The sequence below is a fragment of the Rhinatrema bivittatum genome, chromosome 12 (assembly GCF_901001135.1).
Source record: "Rhinatrema bivittatum chromosome 12, aRhiBiv1.1, whole genome shotgun sequence".
In the NCBI taxonomy this organism is placed as follows: domain Eukaryota; kingdom Metazoa; phylum Chordata; class Amphibia; order Gymnophiona; family Rhinatrematidae; genus Rhinatrema; species Rhinatrema bivittatum.
The window spans coordinates 49,178,676-49,194,412 of record NC_042626.1 but is presented as its reverse complement, the minus strand read 5'-3'; the positions used below and the strand labels follow the sequence as shown (position 1 = coordinate 49,194,412).

The window sequence follows — 15,737 nt, the reverse complement described above, 5'->3', positions numbered from 1 at the left end:
ATGCTGTATATTTGGGACACCATATTTATATTGTACACCTGTATATAATTAACCTTCTCTATCTCTCTCTATTTCTTACAATCCCAGTTCATTAGCCCTTGTTAATTGTAACTGCCTCTCTTCATCACGTTATTTTTGTTTTTGGTTGTATTATTCGCACCCCTGTTTTCTGTAAACCGACATGATGTGAACGAGTTCATGAATGCCGGTATAAAAAAAACCTTAAATAAATAATATCCATAAAATCTAGAAAACTTGATCTTGTAACAGCGTACTTACTGTAATACTGATGTAAAAATGCTCTGATCTCACAAGGTTTACCCAGCTATTTTTTTCTATTTCTTATGTGGGTAAGGTGCCTCATAATTTAAATTATCAATGTAGGCTTTATTTTCCCTTGCACACCTCTGTACCCCTCGCTTTGCACAGACCACTCTGCATGCACACACATCCATTATGTCTCCTTGGCCCACTCTTACTTTCCCTGCCTTTTCTGTCACAGTCTCTTCCTTCTTTGTACTATTCTCCTCCTCCTGCTTTTAAATCACACCGGAAGTAGCGTCTGTAAAAACCCTGCAAGTGCTAACCTCTGCAATCTACCACTGCACCTCCTCTCCAGATGCCACCGGCCTCCTATCTCTTAGGCATCTCCTCTTCTCCTTACTTGGGCTGTAAGCTCTTTGGACAGAAAACACTCTTGTGTAAAGTGTTAATCTTTCATTATTTCCTTGTTTAGTTTGTAATGTACCATCTGTGCTGTCAGTGCTATATTTTTGTAGTGGGTCTAGTTGGGAAATCTACAGGCCCATAGAGTCCAACCACCTCCTTAATGCCCAACAGCTGTTGCTTTGCAGTAATCCAGGGGAAGAGTAAAAAGAGCACTGTGCATCTGTTGTCATTTCCATAGAACACTGAAAAAAATGTTTTTAGTCCAGCCCGGAGACTCATTGCCATTGCTGTCCACTGCCATGCGGAAGGTCCCCAGTTACATCCCTGAGTTGGGTCCTCTCTTCCTGGGTGGGCTAGGGATGCTGCGGAGACAACTTTCATAGGGGGAAGGGGGGGTTCCTGTTTATACCTCAGATTAGTCGTGGGTTTTGCACCCTGCCAGCAGATGGAGACAGAGAAAGTTTTACTGACACCGCTACTTCCCTGTACGTACCAGATCAGTCCAGACTCCTGGGTTTTGCCTCCGCACCAGCAGATGGAGACAGAGCAAGATTTGACTGGCTCTGTCATATATACCAGGGTGCCACCCACCGTCTACCAGTATTACTCTGTCTCCAGCAGATGGTCCGGGTGCAATACTCTGTGCTGATTCATTTAAAAAAAAAAAAAATCAGAGTAAAATTAGGTAGTTATTTGGTTAAATTAATTAAGTTTAAAAAAAAAAAAGTCATTACAAGGAACAGTGAGAAGAGAACAACTGGCTGATGGTCTTAGCCTCCCAGGGGGTTGGCAGGTCCTGAGGGGACCATCCCCCCTGGTTCTGCAGGCAGCTGTAGCTAAGGGTCGAGGGCCCTACCTTTGCCTCAGGGCAGCCCAGCTTGGGGTGATACCGGGGAGTCCGGATCACTTACCCCAGCCAAACCGCTTCAGGACCCGTCTGAGGACAGCAGAGCAGGTTGGAGTGTTCTGTCACTATAAATAAAGATAGAAGCGAGTCTCTCTTTAGCTTTCCTGCCACGACGTTCGGTCAGCATTTTGTTTGCGCCTCCCTCTTCCCCCTCTTTTATTTCATTAGGAAAGGTTTGTTTTTACTCATTAGTTTTTGTCTGCCCGGCTCCCTAATGCCACGCGGTCCGTTTTGTTTGGCTTGCGGATTGGGGAAGTGAAGGGACGTCGGGACCCGTCGGAGGGGGGTGGTAGTTCGGCGTAGATCGGTGGTGATTGGTGAGCTGCCAGCTTCAGTTTCCAGGCCATTGGCGTTGAGCGCAGGAAAAGGTGCCATTTTAGGAGCAGCTTCTTCCTTCACGGCTCCTCTTGAGGTGGGGGGAAGGGAATTCCTCGCCCCCCTCAGCAGCCAGCTCCGCGGCCTGTTTCTCCTGCGGGAGCATTAGTCCTGGGTTTTGCAGCCTGCCAGCAGATGGAGACAGAGAAAGTTTTACTGACACCGCTACATAACTTAGTGTGCCACCTGCAGTCCCTAAGTATTTCTCTGTCTCCAGCAGGTGATAGATGGTATAAAACCTGCAGCCTGGAGAGAAAAAAAAAGGAAGTTGAGGAAGATTTCTGGATCCTCCCAGGGAGTTGAGGTCCTGGTGGGGCCATCTTCTCTGGTTTGAGATGAAAGAGCAGGGAGTTGTTGACCCTTGTGTTAACTTGGTCTGGAGATCCATGGGGTGGACATCTGGTGGTCCAGATCCCTCATCCCCAGTGAGGCAGCATGTGTGGTCTGTTGACAACTCTGCACAACAAACCCGGATGAGCAGGGAAAGTGTTATTTCCATTCTGTTATCCAGTACTGGTTACTAAAGTTGATTGAGAAAAAAAAAATGAAAGGGTGTTTTTGCCTTGCTTTTCCTTGAACGCTTCGGGGTTGTGCAGCAGCTGGTGGTTCTTGGAGGTGTCAGGGCTGGTGGTTCTTCCTGAGGTGAGCAGGTCTCCTGGGATCAAAACTCAAGGGTGACACTTAATAGCTGGATTGAGAACCTGCAACAGCAGAGTTCCAAAGGGAGCTTGGTGCTTGGAGAATCACTGCAGCGACCAGACTATCTAAATTGGGGGAGACAGAAAATAAGGAGAAAAATCCCTGGGTAGTTGTGAATGAAGGCGCATGGTGCCAGGATCCCAGCCCTGGTACCAACTGTGCTGGAGGCTCAAAGGAGCAAATGGAAACTGCCAGAACAAATAGAAATGAAAATGTTTTCCTCACTCAGGAATCAGTACTTAGAGAACCAACTACTCTGCCATACTCCTGTCCCTGCTTTTTTTTCAGAAGCCTAGAATACATTTTACTTTTACATTTATTAAATTTATGAATTGCCCTACACAATAAGGCCTGGGCGTCTACTATTTTGGCCGATCCAGGCTGGAGATGCAGTGATGGAGCAAAGATGTAAGGGGCAGTGTTCACAGCCATCGTGCAGCAGCACCTGATAGGCAAAGGGTCTGATAGTCCTGAAGCTGAAAGATGCAGACCATCATAACTGTGCCTGCATTTGCAGTGAGTTGAGGTGGTGGTGTTTATTTCCTGCACACGCGGTGCTTGTCAGAGTTATCTACATACAGGAGAAGACATTCACGCAGCTAAGTTTGTTTGCTTGCTCTCCTTGTTAGGGCCGATTGATTGACCATGTGAAGAAGAAAGCCACCAATCTGCAGCGAGTCACATACCTGGTGTTTGATGAAGCAGATCGAATGTTTGACATGGGCTTTGGTATGTAGAGAAGAAAGACCTCAGTTCGGTGCAGAGTGACTTGTAAATCTGAGGTCCTTGCAGGCGTTTGTCACACAATTTACAGGTTTTAGTTCTTCTTTTGTTTTCTTGGGCTATTTTTATCTGCTTGTTTTTATTTTATTTTTTTTTACCCTCCCCCCTACTAATATTCCTCTGATCACCCATAGAAATTCCTTTGAAAATTCCCTCCCCCCCCCCCATGTTTCTCATTTTTTTGCAAACTGCCCTTATTGTCAGACCTTTTATAGTTTGATATACTAGCTTCCATCAGGGTACCTCTGTCAGGGTCACGCTTGGCTGCGGTCTTCCCAGAGCATACAACTTATACTCTTTCCTAGGTGTCTGCTAAGGGTCTTTGATATAATCAGTGCCCCCGGGTCTCCTGCGATTCCGTCTTGGCCAGATTGCCACGGAGACCAGGGGCCCTATTGGAAGCATTGGTGGCCGCTGCAATTTTTCCCCTCTTCCCCCCCCCTCCAATTCCTTCACTTACCCATTCCTGTCCTAAAAGAGGATGAGGATGATAGTGGCCTTCTCCTCCAGTACTTCCTCCCTTGCCAGAGCACATATGACGCACTTTGAATCATGGACCCTGGCTGGGGAGGAGAAAGGAAGCACTGGAGGAAGAGGATCAAGGCTACCATCATCCTCTTTTACAATAGGAGTGGGTGAATGAAGGTATCGAGGGGGGGGGGGGTGGAAGAAGAGAAGAGGTAAGTGAATGAACCGGGGGGGGGAGGGAGTGATTGAGCTGGGGATCACTATGGATGGGGTGGGGGTGAGAAAGGAGTGAATGAAGTAGGGATTGGGGTGGGAAGGAGTGAATGAATTGCAGTTTGTGGGTTGAGGAAGGGAATGAACCAGGCTGAATGAAGGGAAATACCTCCAGTACCTGAATGCAGTCTGCTTTGAAATACCTGAAAAGCAGAAAATAAATTGGATAATAAATCTCATTGGGAGGGGAGGGAAGGAATCGGGGTGTGGGAGAGAGAGTGAGGGCATCAAAGGGGTTTTGGAAGAGGGGATGGAGGAGTGATTTAGAGGGATTCCTTCCTTATTCACTCTATTCCAGTCTCTCTTCCTCTGTCCCCCATCCCTTGTCCTCCCTCTTTCCTCCTCTTCATCTGTCTTCTACCCATCCCTATTACTCCCTACTTCCCTACCCTTGATCCTTCTTCCCTCCCCCTCCTTCCTCCTGTCATTCTTTCTTTATCCTCCCTGAATCCCTCATCCTTTTCTCCCTGTGCCTCTGTCCTCCTCATCCTTCTACCCCTATGCCTTCAATTCCCTCCTCTGCAATCTCTTTTCCCATTCCCAGATCCTTTCCACTCCTTCCTCCTGTGCCTCAATCACTAAGATTCCTTTTCCTCTAATAAAGAATCATAAATTAACTGGATACAGAAATGTCAGAAAAGGACTTTATAAAAATAGTTTAAAAAAAAATTAACACTAGTTTAAATGATAAATTTATGCAAATTTGCCACATAATTGCCGCAGAAATTTGAAAAATCTGCCTCAGAATTTGCCAGCTCTTGCCACAGAATCTTGAAAAATCTACTGCAGGAAATCAGGGGCTCTGGATATAATATCAAAAAACCCAAACTACATCAAAACAGCAGTGGATGTAAATCTATAACTCTTCTAGTGAAATTCCAGTGCCAAGAAGGGGTTCCCAGTCCTGAGACTTGTCCCAGTGGGCAAGTGAATTCTCCCCAAAGAGCATCTGTAAACTATTATCATTTACGCTAGCCTCACTCAGAAGAAGAAGATGAAAGAACCTACAGGAACTCAAATTTCATCATCCAGCATAAGAAAAAGCAAGGCTTTACATAAAATTATATTTGATTTGCTGTGGCATGGATTTGATGTGATGGTAATGTTGCATGGTTCAGCTATGTCAAATGAATCTCCCTGATGCAGCTGATCTTCTGATATCCTGTATGGCTTTCATGAGGAGTGGGGGTTTTTATAGTACTAAAAGAAAAGCATTTAAAGTCTATGATGAAATTTAAAAAAAAAAAGTCTGGAATTGCACTGAGTACCTCTAGATCAGGGGTGGCCATTTCCGGTCCTCAAGAGCCACAAATAGACCAGGTTTTCAGGATAACCACAATAAATATGCACGAGAGATCTGCATGCACTACCTCCATTGTATGCATATTCATTGTGGATAATCTGAAAATCTGGCCTGTTTGTGGCTCTGAAGAACCAGAGTTGGCAGCCCATGCTTTAGATCTTTCTCGATTTTTTTTTTTTTTTTTTTTTATTACTTTGCATCACTGTAAATAAGGTTCATATCATGAATATCTTTTTTTTGTCCCCTTTACTAGAATATCAGGTGCGATCAATTGCAAGCCATGTACGCCCGGACAGACAAAGTATGTGCAAACCTTGATGTGGTACTGTTAATTGTGTTGTGCTGTAGGGGTAGCATTGGAGAGGTGAAACTGGGTAGGCTCATGCAGTGTTGATTTTCTGCCAAGTGGCTAACCTGGTACCTATTGGAATTGTGACTTAAGTGCTTCCTTTTGCCCACTGTAGCTGGAGTAGAAGGTGACGGCAACTTTTTTTCTTAAAATAAAAAAAATCAAAAAAAAATCACCACCGCTTATGTGGTGGCTGCTATTGCCTGCTATGTCTGATTCTGTGGTCAGTCACCTGCAATTTCTGGGTCTCTGGTGCAAAAGCAAAGACCTCATTGCCTATCTCACTGTTGCAGTTACATGGACTACAGACAGAAAAGGACAAGGCAGAATCTATCAGCAGCTGCCCAGGGCAAAAGGTCATACATGTAGGAAAAGAACAGGCAGCAATGGTAACTCCCAATGTAGAAACTTTGCTGCAGCCGAAGGAAGAGCATAGTGCCTGACTTGTTAGTGGTTTCTTTCTGGGTTTCGTGCCTGGGGGTGGATTACCTGTTTAAATCAGACTTTGTGTTCATTTTGACCGTATTGAAGAAGCTCTGATGTATGGATTTTACCCTACATTACTTGATGCTGGCTGTATCCGTATAATCTCTAGCACAATGTCTGTAAAACATCTGCTCGGAATGAGAATGTCAGTTTTCCGGCCTTTCAGCTCTCTTATTTAGTGCCACATTCCGGAAGAAGATTGAAAAGCTGGCCAGAGATATCCTGATTGACCCAATTCGAGTGGTGCAGGGAGATATTGGGGAGGTAATTTACAAATAGTGACTTTCTTTAAAGAGTTTGGCATGTAATGTGAGCAATAGTGTCCCTGCACCCTGCCAAAAGCATATATCTGGTGTGTAACCATACCATGGGGTATCCCCTAGTCAAGTGTCAAATTGCTACTGTTTTTTTCTGTTATAGGACTTTCTTAAAATCATTTTGTCTATTTAGAATACGCATTGAGTGTGAATGCAGTTGTCAAACTATATGCCACTAGTCTCCACTTGCCCAGTTCGGTGTTGAGGACTTGAGGCTGATTGCATCCTAGTGCAGTCCACCATATAAAGTCTGCTTCCCCCTCTGGAGCTCTTTCATTTCCAGTTGATACATTTATCACCCATGTACACTACCAGGTTGCTGTGGTATGACTACACACATCACTTCCTAGCTCCTCCTCCTCCTCCCCCCCCCCCCCCCCCCCCCCTTTTCCCCCTCCAATACCTAAGTTTACATTTAAAGCGAGTTATGGCACTTTTGTTTGATAGGAGCTCATTGTTTGCTGATTTGTCTGTAGAAATTTATTTTACTGTTTTTATTCAGATTATGTACATTTGTAAACCGTTTTGACTAAATTTTTATTTGTAAAAGCGGTATACAAACATTTTTAAATAAATAAATGACCTCCCTCACAGATATCAGCCTGCCTAAGACTGCTACAGCAGGCAGAAGTTAGACCAGGCCTAAGACATGCTGTATCAGAGGAACCTCATAAACAGTAGCCGCACTTCAGTCCCCCTTTTGAACCTTTTATTATTATGAGCAAGATATTGTAAAGTTCCTTTTCTTGCTTTTTTGCTCCAATAGGCAAATGAAGATGTCACTCAGGTCGTAGAGATCCTACCATCGGGCCCTGACAAGTGGTGCTGGTTGACTAATCGTCTGGTGGAGTTCATGTCTACGGGGAGCGTCCTCCTGTTTGTCACCAAGAAGGCGAATGCCGAGGAACTGGCCAATAATCTCAAGCTGGAGGATCACCTGCTGGGCCTGCTGCATGGCGACATGGATCAAAACGAAAGGAACAAAGTCATTTCTGAGTTCAAGAAGAAAAGCCTCCCCTTGTTAGTCGCCACTGATGTGGCAGGTAACGCCTTTTCACCATATTGTACAACAGAACCTTGTGGTCATGGCATATAGAAGCTTGTATGAAAAATAACTTGCAACCAGACTAGATTTTTTATTGATATGTTGAATTTTCATCAGTTTCCATGATAGGCCGTGGCAGCACCATCTTATGCAAATCTTTGTGCGTGCTGTATTGCCCACCATAGAGCGTCGGTGTGCGCAGTGCATGTTGGCTCCGCGCACGCACTGTGTGATTAACATCACGCACGTACATATGCGCACAACTTACTAGGCACAGAATTTAAGTAAAGCCAGTTGCACAGGCTGTGTGCGTGCCTCGCCGCGTAGGCGTCCGAAATCTGTGCGCATAAAATTTAAAGCGCGAGCTAACAGACGCAGTTACACGCATCAATGGCTTCAGCAGCAAAAAAAAATAAGCGACTTTCTCTTTGTGTTGATTGTCATATTAGGGCTGCATAGTGTGACCTGGATTCTTGCTTATGGTCAGCACTGTGAGGAAGCCTAGGGAGAGTTGGCTTCCCTGGACTTTGTTAAGCCCAGCTACTCCCAATCAGAAGATGGGTCAGTCATAGCCTTAACTGGAAGTACCCTGTATCTGAGCATCCCCTGGACTGGGTGTCCCTGGCAGGGGTACGGACGAAGAGGAGGATACAGATTCCTTGGAAGACAGGGAAATTCCCCCCTGGTTTAGAACTGTATCGAACCATGTTATGGTTTTTCCAGAGAGATGAATTGCCAGCCCTGGTTTCCCAGACCCTAAAGATGCTGGGAGTTCCTGTGGCGGACTCTTACGGAACCAAAGAAATCATCCCATTCTGATTTCTTTACAGAAAGCCTCTTGCTACTTTCCAGTACTGGAAGCCATTCAGGAGTTGATTGACCTAGAATGGGACGCCCCAGAAGCAAGGTGGATGAGCGTTAGAAGCTCTACACCCACTGGATCCAGCAGAGAGAGAACGTTTGCGTTTTCCTAAAATGGATGCGCTGGTCTGTGCCATCTCTAAGCGAACAACTATTCCAGTGGAGTTAGGAGCAGTTTAAAGAATGCGCATGATAGTCAGACAGAGTTCATCCTTAAACAGGCCTTTAACACAATATCAATGGCCTTACAGATTGCTTCTTGTTGTGCCTTGGTAGCTCATTTGTACCTGCTCCTCTCTTGGGAGATGGATGACTTGTGGGCGAATTCCAGAGCGATTATGAAACATGCCACATTTTTAGCTGACATGGGCCTTAGTGGTGACAGCAAGAAGACAGCTATGGCTGCGGAATTGGTCAGCAGATGCAACCTCCAAAGCAAATCTCACAAAGATGCCCTTTAAAGGATCACTTCTCTTCAGAAGCGAATTGGAAAAGCTGCCCAGTAAATGGGGCGAATCTCCAGTTCCCTGGCTACCAGATAATAAGAGAGAGCAGTTACAGCACCCCTTACCTATGAGGGGTCGATCCAAGAACTCCCAGTGCTTTCGCCCTGTAGAAACATGACATTTGAGGTGTCTGTCTTTTGGGAGCTCTGTCCTTTCAGAGCAGACAGTCCAAGAGAGGGGCAGGCTCGGGTTCAGGTTCGTCCCAAACCCCCCCAATGAAAATTTGCTGACCCTCCCCCTCAGAACAAGGAGATAGGGGATCGACTGTCCCTCTTCTACCAACGGTGGGTTGAGATCACTTCAGACATATGGGTACTGGCGGTCATACAAGAAGGTTATGCGCTGGAATTTCGCAGCACTCCTTGGGACATCACCTTGCCACTCCCAGCATAAAAAGCAGGCAATGGAGACTATCCTATTAAGGCTCCTCAGGGTGAGGGCTATTATCCCAGTACCTGTGCCCCAGGAAAATACAGGCTGTTATTCCATCTGTTTCAGTGTACCCAAGAAGGAATGTTCCTTTCACCCTGTCCTGGACCTCAAGAGCGTCAACCGACATCTGCAAGTGATTCATTTCTGCATGAAAACCCTATGCTCCATGATAATGGACATACAATTGAGAGAGTTGTTAAGGCAAGGTGCTCCGACGGATCGAGCTACATCCGGCGGAGGTGATCTTGGTGGCGCCGGAGTGGCCACGGCGTCCGTGGTTCGCGGATCTACTGCGGTTGGCGGTGGAATCTCCGCTCCGTTTGCGGGGCGACGCGACCATTCTGCGGCAGGGACCCGTTTGTTTGGAGGACGCGGATCACTTTTGTCTCGCGGTTTGGCTTTTGAGAGGGCGCGTCTGAGGTCCAAGGGGTACTCTGAGGCAGTGATCACCACGTTGTTGAGGGCTAGAAAACAGTCCACGTCTTTGACCTATATGAGGGTCTGGACGGTCTTTGAGGACTGGTGTAGTGCTCACGAGGTGAACCCCATTCGGCCGGATGTGCCGGAGATTCTCTCTTTCCTTCAAGAGGGCCTCTCGAAGGGACTGTCCTGGAGTACCCTGAAAGTTCAAGTGGCAGCCCTTGGCTGCCTTCGAGGTAAGGTCCGGGGAGTGTCCTTGGCGGGCCATCCAGATGTGACACGGTTTCTGTGGGGGGCAAAGCATCTCCGTCCGCCGGTCCGGAATCCGTGTCCCTCCTGGAACTTAAACTGCGTGCTTTCGGCTCTTTGTGGGTCGCCTTTTGAACCGGTCAAGCGTGCGACGTTGAAGGATTTAACATTGAAAACAGTGTTTTTGGTCGCTATTACGTCCGCGCATCGGGTCTCGGAGTTACAAGCTCTTTCTTGTAGAGAACCGTTTTTGCGTTTTACAGAGACAGGTGTCTCTCTGCGGACTGTCCCCTCCTTTTTACCTAAGGTGGTGTCGTCCTTTCACTTAAATCAGTCAGTTGATCTTCCCGGTTTTTCGGCCATGGATCCTCAGGCCAGGGGATCGAGGGAACTGAGGAAACTTGATGTCCGTAGGATTCTACTTCGTTATCTGGAAGTTACGAATCCTTTCCGGGTTTCCGATCACTTGTTTGTTCTCTGGTCGGGGGTTCGTAGAGGATCGGCGGCTTCACGGGCCACGATTGCGCGTTGGCTCAAGGAGGCGATTGGTTCGGCGTATCTTCTGCAGGGCAAGTTGGCACCCAGGGAGCTTCGTGCCCATTCGACGCGGGCGCAGGCCACGTCTTGCGCCGAGGTTTCTAGTGTGTCCACACAGGAGATCTGCAGGGCGGCAACGTGGAAATCGTTGCACACTTTCACGAGACATTACAGGCTTGATGTCCAGGCGGCTGAGGCTCAGGGTTTTGGGGCGAGTGTTCTCCGAGCGGGACTCTCTGCTTCCCACCCTGGGTAAATTAGCTCTGGTACATCCCAGGTGTCTGGACTGATCCGGTACGTACAGGGAAAGGAAAATTAGTTCTTACCTGATAATTTTCGTTCCTGTAGTACACGGATCAGTCCAGACTCCCGCCCGTCTGTGTCTTGTAGTTTATGTCAGAAGAAAGAGAGAGAGTCTGCTCGGTTGCTTATTTGGCCATTGTAGTTTGCAGTTTTGCACGTTGTGTTCATAGTTCTGAAGGTTTTCGGCTCCAGCTCAGGGGCTGTTGTGAATTGGCCTCATGTTTGGGGTTTTTTTCTAGTTAGCTGGTTTTGGCTTTATCTGGCTTTGACATTACGTGCGACTGAGGGGCTGTGGGTGGCACCTTACTATATGTAGGGAGCCTGACAAGTTTTACTCTGTCTCCACCTGCTGGTGCGGAGTCACAACCCAGGTGTCTGGACTGATCTGTGTACTACAGGAACGAAAATTATCAGGTAAGAACTAATTTTCCTTTTGAGGTGTCATTTGACTTATTTAAGTGGAGCTTTTCTGCTGCTTGCTCGATCTCCTGGGAAAGACTAGAGCCCAGAGTAAATAGGAAGTCAAAAAAGAGAAAGCTTTGAAAGTGCAGCACCCATGAAAATTGTGTGTTCATTACAGCTCGTGGTCTGGATATTCCTTCCATCAAGACTGTGATCAATTATGACGTAGCCCGTGACATAGACACCCACACTCACAGAATTGGCCGTACCGGCAGAGCTGGGGAGAAGGGCATTGCCTACACCCTCCTGACTCCAAAGGATGTCAACTTTGCTGGCGACCTGGTCAGAAATTTGGAAGGTGCCAACCAGTATGTTTCCAAAGAGCTTATGGACCTAGCAATGCAGGTACGAGGATGAAAGTGTTTTCAGAAAGTACAATATAAAATTCTATATAAAATTGTTCCAATGTCTGTGCATTTTTATATTTTTGTTTCCCTGTACATGTATCCAGATCAGTCCAGACTCCTGGGTTTTGCCTCCCTTCCAGCAGATGGAGACAGGAAAGGTTTTGCAGCCACCGTCATATAACCTGGTGTGCCACCTGCAGTCCTTCAGTATTTCTCTGTCTCCAGCAGATGGAGGTGGTGCAAAACCTGCTGTTCTGTACCTGAGTTTAAAAAAAAAGAATAGATAATATGAAGAGGAATTTTTAGAGCATTAAGATAAGAAGAGTTTCCTCCCAGGAGGTTGCCAGGTCCTGATGGGACCATCCCGCTTGGTTATAGGACAGGACGAGCAGGGGTCGGGGGACCCTGATTTGCTCTCTGAATCACACCGGGGGTGATTGCTGGTGGTCCAATTCCCTCACCTACAGAAGGATTGAAGGAAGCCTCTGTTCCTAGAATGTACAGGATCAGTCCAGAGAAGTGGGTTGTGTATCCCTATCAGCAGATGGAGTCAGAACCAAAACTTTGGGCACTACCATATATACTAGAGTGCCACCTGCAGTCCCTCAATATTTCTCTGACTCCAGCCGATGGTAGAGATACACTCCTGCAGTTTTTAGTTTGTTTTTAAGTTAGTTAGAATTTTTTCTTGTAGTTGCGGCACTTCCTGAGGTGTTAGGCACTTCGTGGGCCATCCCTCAGTGGATGCCGGGCGTCCGGGGGATTGGAGATCCCTGTCAGGGTCTCGCCTGCCATGAGTCAGTGTGTGAAGACTTAGGGGCTCCTGGTTACTCACCACTGACACTGCTAGAGCTGCTCCCTCGATCCCTGCTTCAGCATCCTCTTGAGCTTCAGTAAAGTTTATTAAAAAAAAAAACCAAAGGTTAATCTTACTGCGCGTCTTGCCTGCTGCCTTTGGATCGGCGGTAAGGAGTCTGTGCTGGGGATCGGGTCCTAGAAGACCAAGACGGGAGGCTGTTAGTGCTGTGTTCCTTCGGTTCCCGGGGCCCCGGGTGGCACTGAAGGAGAAAGGGGTGAGTTTCTCTATAGGCCCGTTGGTAGCCTATTTCGCGGCGGCGTTTTTTCAGGCGGGAGCAGGTTATTTGTGTCTTGTGAGTCGCGCCTCGGCTGCGCGGGGGTTTTTTAGTCTTTTTTTTTCGGAGCGGTTTTGCTCTGGCCTGCCTGTCATAATTTTTTTCCCGCATTACGGCTGCGAGCGGGCTTCCAGCAATCTTGTTCTCTCCCCCATTGTTTTGCTTCAGCCTGCTTGCCTGAAATTTTCCCACGTCGCAGCTGCGAGCGAGTGTTGCAACATTCTCAGCCTTCTCCCCCATAGCTCCGCGAGGCGGTGCGCCTCTTCAGATAGGACCACGTTCGAAATCACCAGCCTGCTGTGGGTGTGGCACACGCGGGCAGGCCCTGGATGCAGCCTCCGTATGTCCTAATTGTGCCCCAAAGTTGGGGGACTCCTTGGGTTCGGAAAACCCCTGGAGGGGCCGGATGCCCTAGATATGGATTCGCAGGTGGAGGATGCCCCTCCCATTTTGGCACCTATAGGGGAGGATACCATAGGGAGAGATGGCGCCGCGCCTCCAGTCATTTCTCCGGAGGGGGAGGGAAGTCTGGAGGGGTTTTCCCCGGAATTTGTACTCCTCATGCATGAGACCTTTTTGGCTCGCAAACGTGCGTGGGTTAAGAGACCGTCTCTAAGCGGACGTAGGGCATCCACCAGAGATACAAAATCGGGGAGCAGACCCAGGGCAGCGCTCTATGGATCAGACTCGCCCGAGAGAGGTTCGGGCTCAGGCTCCTCAGGACCTGAGTCCGGGATCAGGATCGGCACCACCCGCGGGAGCGACTGCGGGGACAGACCCAGATCAGGTGGATACGGATGATTCCGATGACCCAGATACCCTTCCGGCGGAGGGTGACGATCCCAGTGTGGTCTGACTGTTTAAAAGGGATGAGCTGCGGCCCCTTATTCCTCAAGTCCTGGAGGTACTCGGCCTTAAAGTTGCACAGGAGGAGTCGGATAATGAGGGGGTTAACCCGGTTATCGATGGCATTAGGGGCCCCACTACTTCCTTTCCTCTGCCGAAGAAAGTACGAAAACTGGTGACCCAGGAGTGGGAGGCCCCTGATGCTGGACTGAAGGTGGGCAGAGCAATGGCGAAACTATATCCCCTATCGAAGGAAGTGTTAGACCTGCCCAAGATTCCTAAGGTGGATGCTGCTGTCTCGGCGGTCACTAAGAAGACCACAATCCCGGTTGCTGGGGCAGCCACCCTGAAGGACATGCAGGACCGGAAACTGGAGATCCATTTGAAACGGGCATTTGAAGTCTCAGCTCTGAGTTTACGTGCAGCGATCTGTGCTAGCCTAATGCAGAGAGCATGCCTGTGTTGGGTGCAGGAGACAGCATCCAGTGCCGGCGCCAGCAGCAGCGGGGCGTTGTAGTCCGCCCATTTAGAGACGGGTGTCGCTTATGTGGTGGATGCACTGTATGATCTGGTGCGGACCTCAGCAAGAAGTATGGTGGCCATGGTTTCAGCGCGACAGCTACTCTGGCTGAGGAATTGGGCGGTGAATTTGTCTTCTAAATCCCAGCTGTGCAACCTGCCATTTTAAGGGCAAGCTTCTCTTCGGAGAGGACCTGGATCAACTGGTGAAGTTGGCGGAATCCAAGGGCAATCGATTGCCAGAAGACAGGATATCTTCTAAGAAGACCTTTCCTCCTAGAACTCGCTTTCGGGACAACCGTCAATACCGAACTAGCAGATATATCACACCGACCGCTTCTAAACCGACACCAGGTTGCCATCCATCCTTTCGCGGGGATCGCCACCCCGGGAGAGACTCGGGACGCCTGGATGCAGGAACCAGCAAGGTCTCCCAATGAAGCCACAAGCACCCATTCCGTCATAGAAGCTGTCGGAGGCAGATTATCCAACTTTTACACGGAATGGGCAAGAATTACCTCAGACCATTGGGTCTTAGAGGTAATCAGAGACGGCTATGCTTTGGAATTCTCATGTCCGGTCCGGGAGGTGTTTGTAGAACCCCGCGAGGCCTCTCTCAGCAAACGCGAGGCTGTCCGGGTGACCCTGCAATGACTTCTCGACCTCAGAGCTATTGTCCCAGTTCTGGAGACCTAACAGGGACGGGGGCATTATTCGATTTACTTTGTGGTCCCTGAAAAGGAGGGCACATTTCGCCCCATCCTAGATCTGCAGAAAGTGAACCACTGCCTTCGAATATCTCGTTTTCGAATGGAAACATTATGGACGGTGATGGCAGTTCGGAAAGGGGAATTTCTAGCGTCTTTGGACCTCACGGAGGCGTATTTTCATATACCTGTCCAATTGAGTCACCAGAGGTTCTTGCGTTTCAAGGTGTTGGGACAACACTTTCAGTTTTAGGGAGGTGCAAGATCCAGTTTCTCGTGATAGCTAACTCATCCCAGTTTGGAGAGGAGTGGATCTCAAGGTTCCGGACTGGGTGGTGGTGACCACAGATGCCAGCCTGACTAGTTGAGGAGCTGTGTGTCAAGGGCAGATGGATGGCTTAAGGTCTAAGATCACCAGTGGAAGCGTCCTGGTCTATCAGTTGTTTGGAAACAAGGGCTATTCACAGGGCGTTAATTTCCTTCCTTTGCGGGTCCAAAGGAGGACAGTGAGAATGTTCTTGGACAGTGCAATGACAATAGTGAATATCATCCATTAGGGTGGGACAAAAAGTCGCTTTGTGGCTCAGGATGCCCAAGAACTTTGTGTGTAGGTGGAGCAGTATCTGAATGGGATAGCAGTATCGCATGTGGCCGGAGTGGACAATGTGCAGGCGGATTATCTCAGCAGGCAACAGTTAGACCCAGGGGAATGGGAGTTGTCCGCAGATCCTTAGACCTCAT

At 48.2% G+C, this 15,737-nt stretch overlaps 1 protein-coding gene across 2 annotated transcripts in view; it reads left to right on the top strand.

The window, feature by feature from the left end:
• Positions 1–15,737, top strand: part of DDX42 (DEAD-box helicase 42) — a 95,888-nt gene that overhangs the window by 57,705 nt on the left and 22,446 nt on the right. For both annotated transcript variants that reach the window (XM_029573675.1, XM_029573676.1), the window contains exons 11-15: positions 3,280–3,379; positions 5,731–5,778; positions 6,479–6,576; positions 7,396–7,672; positions 11,563–11,789. In XM_029573675.1, the coding sequence (XP_029429535.1) occupies positions 3,280–3,379; positions 5,731–5,778; positions 6,479–6,576; positions 7,396–7,672; positions 11,563–11,789 (750 nt within the window). The remainder of the gene's footprint in view (positions 1–3,279; positions 3,380–5,730; positions 5,779–6,478; positions 6,577–7,395; positions 7,673–11,562; positions 11,790–15,737) is intronic.